Genomic DNA, 12,951 nt, shown 5'->3' with positions numbered 1-12,951 from the left:
CCCCATGCTCAAACATCTTTTTCTGTCTTCTCACAAAAAGGAGTGCAAGCCAAAGCAGTGGAGACAAACCATCGAGAGGAGGAGGGACACCCTGTCCATCAAGGAAGTACGGGAAGATGACATTGGGAATTACACCTGCGAGTTACAGTTTGGGAACTTTGTGGTGCGGAGGACGACTGAGCTGTCCGTCACAGGTAAGAAAACAACTCTGACTGCACGGCTTTGGCTGCTTTCAAACGCGGGCATTCAGTGAAAGAAGCACGAGGAGGATGAACGTCAGCAGCAGATATATATTTACTGCGTTTCAAAGCTCAAGGATTTGCACAGAAGGATATCCTCATTGTTCCTTATGCCTTTGTGTATTTTGTCTGCTGAGTGTTTTCTACAGATTGCACATGTGACTTCAGGTTGTTGTTGTTGTCGGGGGGGGGGGAAGAATCCGCTCTTTTAAAGCTGATCCGTGCACCTTTTACCAACGCGTCCAACTCGATAACCCCGGCGTCTCTGCGACTCCTAGGCTGCTTTAATTGCTAAGTAGTGGAATTCACACATAGCCTCTTCAGCACTTTTTTTCTTGGGGCTGTTGAAATATTTAAGCCTGAACCTAAAGTGGGTGACAGATTGCTTGTCACTGACACTGTCACAGCCGGGGGTGACAACAGCATGCACTGTGGAGAGAGAGAGAGAGAGAGAGAGAGAGAGAGGGAGAAGCCAGACTTTACAGCTTCATTAAACTAAACATGTTCTGATACCTCGACTCCAGGATTGGCTGATACCAAGTTTCCCTCCAACCGGGGATCAAATGTAACTTTTTAGATCGACTGTTCAGCCAAAAATATTTTCCATCCATCTGTGAGACTTTGCTAGACACCATGTTCATAGAAACCAGCCGTACATTTACTTTACCCTTTAAATTTTTTTTTTTTTTGTCATTTTGAGGTTTTTGTACTTTGTTGGTGTTTTTTCAATTTTTGCTAAACAAATGGGGCGGGACAAAGCAGATGGATTTCAGCGATACAGCTATTGACAGTCGCCCGTCAGGGACATGCGGAGATGCTGCAATAGAGATTTCAACCTGAATTTGGCGGGGGCAAGTTTTGGACCCAACCTTTGACACTAGTATGATTTTAAATAAAGCAGAAAAGTGTTTTTTTTATTGGCTGTAATTCTTTTATTTATCTAACACCCCTAGGCTGGATTTCTAACAATACCACAGTTTAATAAAGACATTCATACCCAAAAGAAAAGAAAACAAATATGCATCCATCAATACATTTTTCAAATATGGCAAAATCATAAAAAAACGTTTTCTAAGGCTACCTAGGAAGAAGCTTTCTTTAGTTAGCAGAAGATCAGCACTCAGCCTCTCTGATTTAAAAGATAAACTGCTTTATTCTGTGTTTTTAATCATTTTTAGTTTGAAGTTTCCTCTGCCAAGCTTTGACCTTGAAGAATAGTCAGAGGAATCATACACATCACTTACTGTACAACTGTTTGAGTTGAAAATGTTTCTGAGAACCACCGCTCCTCCTCTCTGTGACTCATGTGGCTTCGTCCAGGTTTCCTTTAGAGGCTCACAAGTTCAAGGATGCACGAAAGAAAAGTAAAATGAAGTTTTGGGTGAATGGAGGGGATGTTTCGCTTCTGTGCAGCTTCCATGACACGCTGAGGGTTTGAAGGCCAGATGAGTGTTCCCTGTTAACAGCAACATGATCACACAATACAGCCCTTTAAAAGACAGAGAGAGAGAGAGAGAGAGAGAGAGAGAGAGACTCCAGTGATAGCCTGAGCGAAAGTCATAAATCATTCTCTCCCCAGCCTCAAAATGCCATCCTGGAGGAAAAGTGTTAATCTCTCTATCTACTTTAGAGACATTCAGTGTTTCCAAACAGGTGGCTAAAGATGATTGATGATTCGGCGATGGCCGTAGAAGCGACGTTTGTGATACTTTGGAAAGAAATATACTCGTCCTCCTCTTTCTTCTTCGGCTTCAGTAACTGTAGCTGTGAGCGTTTCACTTTAATTCTTGGATTTGTGCAATGCATGTTACCTTTCGAGAATAGATGGATGGATATGTGTTCATTTGATGGTCTGATTTAGTACAAAGAAGAGTCTGACCGATTTAGAAATCGCGTCGATATCTAATTATCAAGTGATAATCTGTATGGGCTACTTTTGACACAGATATGCGCCGATGTTACTCGATTTATTTACCAGTCAAACAGCATTTCATTTGAGTTTCATTGACTTACACAAGCATGTACACAAGTGTTTGAGAACTACATTTGAGGAATCAATGCAATAAAAGTATATCTCTAAAGATATCGGCCGATATATCGGTATCAGATTTTTTTTCTTCCCAATATCAACATTGGCCCAAAAAATTAGATATCGGTCGGGCCTTAATACAAAGTAGTGTGTGTGGAGAAAACAAAGTGATATATTTGCTTCTCCGGTCCCTCTGATTAACAATTCATGATGAAGGAGTTGGCTACAAAGTGGTGCTGTTTGTTAATGGTAGACTTAAAATCAATGTTAGGATGCACAGCGCAAACAAACAGTTTGACCCACATTGACTTCTATTGTAAGTCACAAGCTGCACTTTGCCTCCAGGTAAAAAAGTGTAATGTACATTTTAACTGGAGTGCTTTTTAATCTTTAAAGAGCCCTGCCAGTGTTTACTCTGAGTGTCCTGCTTTCCTTCAGAGTTTTGGGTTCTTTGCTTCAGCAGCCATGATGGCGGTGCTGATGATCCTAGCTCCTCAATTCCTTTGATGTTGTTTCTATTCTGGTCTCTTGTTGTTGCTTCAAGACACATGAACCACACTCCACTTCCTATAAGTCAGGAGGTGTCTCCGTGTCTGCATGGTGTGCAAAAACCGTGTTCACAAACTGGCTTGACTTCCAAGCTGTTGTCAGTCTGCGTGATGTCACAGAGTGATTGTGAGGGAAAGGTCCTGATTTTAATTCTCACTTCTTGTGAGTGAAACTCTCTTTCTTGGGATTTAAATATTCAGGAAATGTTCAAGTAATTCGACCATTCTCCATGTTGAAAGTTCTTGTACTTTCAGACAGACGTTGACACTTCTATTTTAAGGTGGAACGTTTACGTACTGTGCCTTTAAGAAGCGCAACTCTATTCCTGTAGTTTTTTTTTTTTAATCTAATTTTGTTTCCACGTGGAGATCTGATGTTCAGACCTGACCTTTCCATCTTTCTTTCTTTTTTAACACCTGAACTAAGTATACATGAGCCTTGATGTAATATCATCATCAACCGCCCACAGATAATTCCAAATTCACCATCAAAACGCTTGTCACTCCCCTCTTTATCAACAGCCCACAGGCCCTCTCACAGCAGTGCGACGGGACAAAAGGTCAGATACCATTTGATTATAATGAGCAGCGCTAAAATCATAATGAGCTCCCTCGCCGAGTGATTGGAAGCGACAGTCGCTTTCAATGAAATTTGGGGTTTTATGACTTCCTCTGTAAGGTGCACCGTTTGATGTCTTCGATTAAACACGGCAGGATAAAGGAGCCGTGATGAAATGGATATATACGGGGGAACAGCAACTTTGGTGTGTAAAATCGACTGTCAGTGTAGCTAATGAGCTGGGACTGACGCCGTTAACCTGCTTTTCTTAGCTTCAAACAGCAGGCGGGCGCTGGGGAAGTGAGGGAAGGATTGAAAACAATCTTGACTATATGTTTCCAAAATGTGTCTGCCTTCCTCCTTTAACTGACGGATGCATTAACCTTATATATTTATCATGTCCCTGGGTACCACGGTACTTTGGCAGCTTTGTTTCTTAATGCAGCTCTTATTGCTGCGCTCTCTTTGAAGGTCTTTTCAGTCTGGCACATTCAAAAGCAATCCCTCTAAAGTGAACAATACGTTCTTGCAGGGTAGCAACGCTCTATTTCAGTGTCTTGCTTACGATTGAGTGTTCCTGCAGAGGAAACTGACTGGTTGGAAATGTAAAGGAACTTTTTTTTTTTCTGCTTCCTCAGCTCTACCACCAGCGTGCTTGAATGATGGGAAACTTTCACCTCGATGCGTTTACTGCCGTGCATTTGTAAGCTGAGGACTATTCTCTGCAAATGTAGACAATGCAGAAAAAAATGAACAAGTTGACAACTTGAATTTCAAGTAGAGCGCAAAAGCCCATTCATGAATTCATGCAGACTCTTGAGAAACCACAGAGACGAGGTGTTTGCTAAATGCATCAAAGACACAAATAGGGTCGATAAAACGGCCATTACTTTTGAGATGCCTCGAACGATATCACTGTGTTTCATCATCATGAGGAATTCAAATCAGATCAGACATCTAAAGACACTTTAAAAAAGTCTTGATAAGATAATGCCCTGGGTTTAGTAGTTTGAAGTTCCTGCTCTGTTACACGTTTGAGGGATCAAAACAATAAACGTGTATATTTATCTCTGCAGATCGAAGATAGATATAAGATAGATATCGGCCGATATATCGGCATCAGTTTCTCTCATCTCATCGGCGCAAAAATTCATATCGGTTGCGCCATAATTCTGTATTGTCAATTTTGCTCATAAAAGAGGACCGTAAAATTGAAATGTAACTACCACAGATATTTGTCATCAGCTTCTGACGAATCGCCTCTGACAGTGGTTACAACTCATCAATCCCAATAAAACCACGTCCCTAAAACTGACCCAGCTTTATTGTGTTTTATAATCGAGAGGGGACCTTGAAACCAACTTCCTGGAGAAAACTTTAAACTAGTAATTGAGAGCATAAATTATATGTTTGCTTTGTTAACTATGAATTTACTCAATTGAAAAGTAGGCAAATTTCACCATCTTATTCCAAACAGTAGGGTCACCCCCTACTGGCCATGAGAAAAACTGCATGTTTCAGACACTCGCTCATTGGCTTTACTTTTCAGACCCTGAGGATCTTTGCATCTTTTGCCGGCCACTTTTTTAGGGCGACTTTCTACTCGCCTCTTTTAATGAAGTGTGTAAACTCCCCTGTACCAAAGGGTGATAATGCTTACCATGCTGTCTCACCGTGCTGCGCTAGCAAGCTAATAAACTGAAATGATCAAAACAAAGCAGTGCTGAAAAGGCAAAAAAAAGTCATCACGCAGCAACACAACTTGGAGTCCCTTTAATATGAGCAGAGAGGCTTCAGGGGGAAACTTAGTTTGCTTTCTTTTCAATATCGGAATCATTAGATTTTTTTTGTTGTTGTCGCTTTCCGACGTGGCACATCTCACCGATAATTTATGCAATTCAGTCATCATGATGAATGCAGTGAAGGCTGAAACGTATTGATTTAGTATCTTAGAGTCGAGTCTATTGTTCTCCAGGAGCAGCTAAATGACTTTAGTTTTGCTGAGTTCGAATGGATGTGGCGTTTGTTTTGGTGCTAGACAAGCGACACAAAGAAAGCTTGTGGCACACCATCAGTCGAGCTTCAGCAACTTGAAATATCCATATATACCACAATCATGTTGCCATGGCATCCATCTCCTCATGAATCTAATTTTTATGTACCTAAATATGAACTGACTGCTTTTTCCAAATCTATAATCTGCAAAGTGTATCTCCTGCCAGCACCATTTGGTGGCCGTTACCAATTTCCTCTCCAGCTCTCCAAGAGTTGATTCATTAACATATGAAAGAGGTTGGGATATAATCACTCCTTTAATTGATGGAAGATAATTAATCTGGCCAAGGTGCCGATGGCAATGAAGATGACGCACACGAGTGTATTCAGAACGTAGAGCCCCATTTCTTTCAGTTTCTCACAAAGTGTAATCAGCAGGTGCTTGATGAGGTTTATTCGTTTTTCTATTCATATCATTATCTTTGATTTTTTGTCACTTTATTAGAGAGCATCCTGATTGATAGAAATGGAGCTTGTCATTACTCTGAGGCGTCTGCTGCGATTTGAATTCAGCCTCTCCTGCTGTGGCCGCTGGTGCCTTTCCACTCTGATGGACTGGGACTTCTTTATTATCGCATGGCATGTTAACTTTGACTTGTATTCCAGCTGTTTGATTGATATTTGTGGTGTTGCCTCATTACAATCTTACAAATACAGTAGATTTTTGTGATGAGTACCCAAAGAGGCCTAACAAAGAGTAACAACCGAACAAATCAGGGTTTGGGGAGTAGGGTCTAGGGAGTACGGTGTGGGAGTAGGCGGTAGGGTTTGGGAAGTAGAGTGTATGGAGTAAGGTTTAAGGTGTAGGATGTGGGAGTAGGTGGGAGGGTTTGGGGAGTAGGGTGTAGGGTGTAGGGAGTAGGGAGTGAGTGTGGTCCGCCAGGTTATGGAGGGCTTTGTAGGTTATATTAAAAAGTTTGAAGTGGATACGCTGTGGGGAAGGAGAGCCAGTGGAGGTTATTATGAAGGGTGATGTGGTCAAGGGTGCGGGAGTGTCTGGTGTTCTGATAATGTCTCATGATGCATAGAAAAGCAGAAATGAAAAGGATAGACCCATTAAAATGACACAATATGTTTGTGTTTAGAGTGCATAGCTGCCAGGCTGTAGAGCACGTACTATATGACTATAGCCTATTGAATGGGCAGACCCCCATTAACAGTGTGGGTGATGGAGCTGTGCTAATTACTCAGCCTTTACAATAGTATTTCCATTACTACATTTTAGCTAATCCTTAATCTGTTTCCGCAGTAAACAGTTGCTTGTTGTCTGTCATTGGGTGCTTTGCGCAGATCAATGGGTTGTTACAGCTGGAACATGGCGGTTGGTATTCTTGCTTGGGAACAACACACAGACTGTAGAAGACGTGGACGTAGGGTCCTGGTACCAACAGTAAAGCCAATTTGGAAATGCCTCAGCTGCTGCAAAAAATAAACGTAATGGTCTCAAGTCTTCTTTAGTACAGCAGGATTATCATTTTATAAATGACGGTCCCAAGCAGAGTTAAATAGACACTAAAGCAGTTCATGATAAGGGTCTAGGCTACCTGTTGTTGCTATGTGACAAGTGTTGAACTTTGCTATAAAAACACAAAGGAAAAAGTTGGGATCCCACTTGATTTCGGTGACCATAAAGTATAAATGCACCCTGCTTACCAAGCTAGTGTTTATAACTAAGCATTGGATAACCCCTTACTTCTCATCCAAATATTGCTTTTGCCCCCCATCCCAAGGGAAAACAATCAATGGTAAATGCCAGAATGTTGATTTGAAACTTGAAAATGCAAAACCCCATATGCATATATGTGAAGGGATGACTGCTAACAACACTTCATACGCAGAGTAAAAGTGCAAAATGCTCCTCAAAAGTCTGCATTCATTTGAATTTCCGAGCTTAGTCGGGATAGATGAGGTGCACATGGTACAAAGACGTGAGACCTGTAGGTTCAGCTGAATGTTTACCAGCGTGGTATTCCCTACAGGGGGGGGAAAGTAGCTGCGTACTCTTAGAGAACACACAAACTGAATGAAGAGCTCTTCAAACATGATAGATGGCATTTTGATCAATTGGAGCGATTTTATCCTTGAAGTTTACTGCTGCTTATTTTTTTCCCCAAATCAAATACCGCAGAAGTGGCTGTGGAGAATATGAGGAGTATAATCCATGAAATGTTATTCTGTGTTTGCTGGTTGGTGTTGGAGGGAAAGAAACCCAACCACCCGGGTGGAGACCATCTATTCCAGCACCTCCCTTACAGCCTTAGCATTGACCTGGCCATTTGTCACATCCCACGTCTGCCACACTCCAGTCACGACCACAAATCAATCCGGAGTCAAAGGAACAACCAGAGGCTTTCCCTTTACTACCAATTATGGAAAAGTCTCAAGCTGGGCTTTGCGCTCCTCTGAGATAGGACGAGGTAAATGTTTGAAAAGAGAGATTATTCACAAAGGGATAATCCAAAGAAACATTAGTAGTCGAACATAATAAAGCCTCATATTTTCCTGGGACCTTCCACTTTCGGAAAAACCTGTTTCACAGCATCTCTAAAGCTGTGTCCACTTAACGACCTGAAAGTCACATGACCAGCAATTTACTCTCTTAATGGCTGCAGGAGGGCTGGAGGTTATGAGCAAATTATTTTCCCAGAAGCGTCACGCACCGGCTCACTCACTGGCCCGCTTTATTAACAAGAACGTTTGAGTATTACCCCCCCCCCCCCCACTTTCAACTCATTAAACGTGTCGCTCAAGTGAAGATTTCCCCCACCACTGACCATCCCACATGTCAGAATTTAATTCGGTCTCACGACATAATTGGAGCTCATTTATTGGCGGAGAATTAGCGCTCTTTGCCGTCGCAGCTCTTATTTGCGATTTAGCCTGATGAGGCGGTTGTATTTTTAGATCAGACTATTTCTCGTGCAGCTTTGATTTGCAGAGGGCACATCAGCTGGAGAGAGGGCTGAAATAGCCCTCTTCCCATGGTGGACAAATGATACCATGTCATATCACAATATCAACATTGTCTTTGTGTGACATTTTATTGTAAGTCAATAACAATGACCAGGTGAGGTTCCCAGAGTGATGTCTTCAAATCACAGCAGCGGCAGATGACTGAGGCTTTTCAGGAATGTTTGCGGTCCATCAGTTTGACATTTTCAAGACGATTAAATTCCTGTTGAATCTAAATAAATAAGAATGCTTTTGCTCTGTGATTTGCCTCTTCCCTGCTGCAGATTTTTCCACTGTGCAGTCATCCCATGTGTCCAGCTGTTTGCCATAAGTCCCACGTTCTCAGCGCCCCTGTGGTTTCAGCAGCTCCGTTTGTTATGCGTTCCCCTGCCACCCCTTACCATCCCGGCGAGTTGACTCACCGCTGAGCTCTGATCAATCCAGCAGCAGCAGCAGCAGCAGTGTGTGTGTGTGTGTGTGTGTACACTGTAGTGCACACTCAGCATCCCGGTGGGTTCCCACCTGCTGGCGCCATCAAAGGAGTGGCACACGGGAGATGTGATTGCGGACCTTACAGCGTGCAGGGGGAGGAAGTGGGCGAAGCAGGAGAAGAAATATGTGAGCGTGAGGCATGTGCAGAGCAGCGTGCACTCAGAATGGATTGGTTACTTGGTTACTCTATATAAGTACAGGCTGTTATTTCACTGAACGGGGTGTATCGCTGTCAGACGGCTACACTTGCATGAAGAAGGAGGTTTCAACATTATGATTTGGCTGTGAGTCGTCAGATAAAATATTCATAGATACAGAGCTGTGGGAAAGCGATCTCTACAAGTTTCCCTCTTTATCCCGAGGTCATCTGCAGTGTTTGTGTGCTTTTGTTCGCTCCTGCGAAACACTGACAGGTAATTGGCAACACTTTTTCTGTGTGCCTGGTTTTGTTGTTCTGGCTCAGCCTGGCACATCCTCTCCCCATGAACAAACTGCCTGAGGAAGAGCTCCAGGATTTAGTTTGACTTGGCCGGCTTTCCACAAGGTGAGATGACTTTGATCAGTGTCCCCCTTGTTTGATGAGGTGGCACTTTCTGGGCGGCACAAATGCTGTTTTAAGCAAACAAAGGCCTATCTCCCTCGGCGTTTTGTCACAAGATTTAGGACATGGGGCTCGCAGGGGGAAGTGGACGATAAAATGTATTTCTAGAGCCAAGTGTCTGAGCATCTAACGTGGTTGTGATGTCTAAATCAGGAGCTGGAATGGGGAAAAGAAAGATGCAAAGATTAGTACACTGTGGACATGCTTTTTTTTGCGTTTACATTAAGGGTCTGACCGATGTGAGATTTTTGGGGGAGAGAAAGAATCCAATTGGTTGTATTTGCAGACATCTTTCTTAGATCTAAATTCGATCTGTCGAGATAGATTTAGATAGACACATTTATTGTGTTGATCCCTCAATTGCAGTTATGAAACACTTTCAGAAAAAACATTCAGTATAAGGAAGACAAGATGGTCACTCAGCTGGAAAGTAACTGCACAGAGATTGATATTGCTTGTTGTAATACATATAGCAAACTCTGCTGGTGTTACATCGGCGTATATCTGTGATAAAATTGGCCGATACTGATCGTCACTGGATCTGCTAATATCGGCCGATATTATCGTTTGACCGATAAATCGGTCAGGCTCTAGTTTACATGACAGCTGCATGATTTTTCACTGTTTGTCCAATGAAAAACTCCAGACACGTTCCTCAGACGTTCTGAAGCATTTTAAAAGCTCCCTATTAACAGCTACAGTCATGCTTGACAGCTAATTACAAAGTTTTTCCAGAGATTATAACTGATGGAAATGACATCAATAAAAGTTGAGCTTTCATAAAACTTTTTCAATGACATGAGGAAATCTCTTATTCTCGTTGGATAACAGACAAACTGGAGAGCTATTGAATGAAAGCCTCAATCTTTGGTTCTGAAAAGACTTCATCTTGTTTTTACTTCGACTTAGATTCATTCAGTGTTTGGCCTTGATGGTCATTGTGATTTTTTATTTTTTTTTCAATTGAATAGCAGCCAGATGCCAGCGGCTTTCACGTCCTCGTCATTGTTGTATTGATAACTTGCTGAGACGCTGGGTGCTGTGACTTTCCCTGAAGCTCACAAAGGTTATATTGTGAGATATTCAAACATCTCAGAGCTTTATCATCTGTGACCCAGCATTGCACTTTGAGGTATTTCTGTTGTTGTTTTGTACCTGGCCAAAGTTGTGTTTGCTTTTGCTTTGAGACCAATCACTCAGCATATTACTTTTACAAAAATGCCCCTTTAACATGGAGGAACTCTATGAACCCCCCGAGGGGTGGACAGACGTCATGGTGGAATGTCAGCTCACACTGTACAACACCATCCTCTCAATCTTTTGCCTGCTCCACTTTTCAGAAAACTAGTGCTCAAACTTGCCATTTGGAGATTTTCCCTTCGTGACATCACAAAGGGCAGTAACCCCTCCCCCAGGTGGGTGACACTCCCACAGCTAGGTGTTTGTTCTGCCCTCTGAGTCTGCCTTCTCACCGTAAACAATAGGGCATGGAGCGAGAAAGCCAGCGCCACCCGAGCCCTTCCAGAGAGGGGGCGTGGTCAGACACAGCTCATTTGCATATTTAAAGCAACAGACACAGAAACAGCCTGTTCTGAGCAGGGCTGAAATAGAGGGATTTATAGGCATGATCAAATACAGGATCAGAGTGGATTTAGAACAAGAAACTTCACACACATGGTTTGAGGAGCTCTGAGATTTATTAACTTATTGAAAAGAGAATAATATGTGGTCTTTAAGTCACCAAGAAAACCTTGTGGTCCATTATTATTTGGTGTAGCTCATCCTGTTTTCTTTCTTCATAGAGATGTTCCTTCAATATTTAACAATCCATTCTGCTTATTGATGCAAAAAACGGCAGCTGCATTGTTTGTGTCTTCATTGAGCATCACTTGTGTTTTCCTTTGTTGACGTGCAATCAAATGCGCCTGTTTACACAAATCGGCATTAGGAACTGTTTTCAGCGAATATTTACCAAAAAAAAAACCCCGTATGCCTGAGAGACGAGCTCTTCATGGAGCAGGTGAGACGGAGCAACAGATGTGATGCCAGTTTGAACAGATGGTGCAGAAATGCAAAAAAGGGTCAGGTGGTCTGGCAGCACATGCAGCCAATTGATTGGGCTTTCTCTCCTTTTTTTTTTCTTTTTTTTAAAGAAAGCGTATCCCTGACAATAATCCCCCACCACACACATTACTACCACCCCATGAAAGCAGGATTAAGAGCTTCTGAACCCCAGTTACTAACAGTGGGCAGCTATTTGACATCCTCCTCTTGATTGGACATCTGTAACCATGCTTTTGATGAATATTGCATTCCCAGACGGCTAAAACTTAAAATGTTTGGAATCAAAATAAATGCATTGAGTCTCAGCCGTGCAGTACTTCCATATTCCACTCTTATTTTATGATGTATTTATATGTTACCTGCATGAATATAGAGAGTGATCATAGACTTATCAACAAATCCTCCCAGATGATTCCCAGACAAAGATGTTCAGTGTTTTTTCAGCTGATTTAGCCACCTCCAATGGAGCGTCACCTCTGCAGCGCCTTGCTGTCATACATCTCGTCAAATACCTATCAATTAGCAAAGTGTGCTTACAAGTGCCCCTCTGCCACACTGTACATCTGGGATTGCTAATTAAGATGACGTGTTACATAATTAATGCCTTTCGCTCGACTAATTAGCGCTCACTTAGTGCCTCAGCTTTTGGAGTTGTGAAAATCCACACTAAACCGGTGTTAATGCAATTCCTCGCCGCGGCGGTGTGCAAGCTAAAGAGCAAGACTTGAGCGCTGTCAGAACAGCGTGCAGAAAAGTGAGTTTGTGTCCAATCTTAACTTGAAGGCTGTGTTTAAAAGTCTGTTCCTGAAGTCGTGCTAACTTTGAGTGGCTCCCTTTCAAGGCCACAAGAACAAGCTTCTCCTTGAAGATACCCCAACTCCCCCCCGCCCCCCCATCTCTGACAGCTGGTAGAACTACCCCATCAAGGACACTCTGGCCACGCGTCAATCCTCGCATTCAGCCAGCGAGATAAGAGCTGAGGGAAGGGACGGCCGACGGGACTCTTGCATAATTTATAGTGAGCCAAAAATCAATTTTGTGGCATAAATTACTCTGATGTTAATTAGTTGCAGATTGGCCTTTTACAAAAGGTGCATTCTAAATCACTTCGGGGAGGGACTGGCTGCATGGAGACGAGGCAGAATTGTTCAGCTGGTGATCATTTAGCGCGATGCTACGCTGAAAATGGGGCTTGTTTGGTGATTTGGAACGTGACCAAAATGGTTTCAGAGGACCGAACGGCCTCTCTGAACCAACTGAAAAATGTTGGATGCATTTTTTTTTTTTTTTTTGTGTCCCTCACTTATTGAGGAAAATGTAAAGCCGCATACTCTTGCTTAATGCTGCACACACACACACACACACACACACGCACACACACACACAAACCCCTCCGCCAGGGAGATTGCTTA

The 12,951-nt window shown here is 42.7% G+C and overlaps 1 protein-coding gene across 2 annotated transcripts in view; it reads left to right on the top strand.

The window, feature by feature from the left end:
• Positions 1-12,951, top strand: part of LOC109995103 (interleukin-1 receptor accessory protein-like 1) — a 222,692-nt gene that overhangs the window by 103,184 nt on the left and 106,557 nt on the right. For both annotated transcript variants that reach the window (XM_065951932.1, XM_020648707.3), the window contains exon 5: positions 41-194. In XM_065951932.1, coding sequence (XP_065808004.1) covers positions 41-194 — 154 coding nt within the window. The remainder of the gene's footprint in view (positions 1-40; positions 195-12,951) is intronic.

This window comes from Labrus bergylta, chromosome 24 (assembly GCF_963930695.1).
Source record: "Labrus bergylta chromosome 24, fLabBer1.1, whole genome shotgun sequence".
Taxonomy (NCBI): Eukaryota; Metazoa; Chordata; class Actinopteri; order Labriformes; family Labridae; genus Labrus; species Labrus bergylta.
This window is presented reverse-complemented; position numbering and strand designations above follow the sequence as displayed.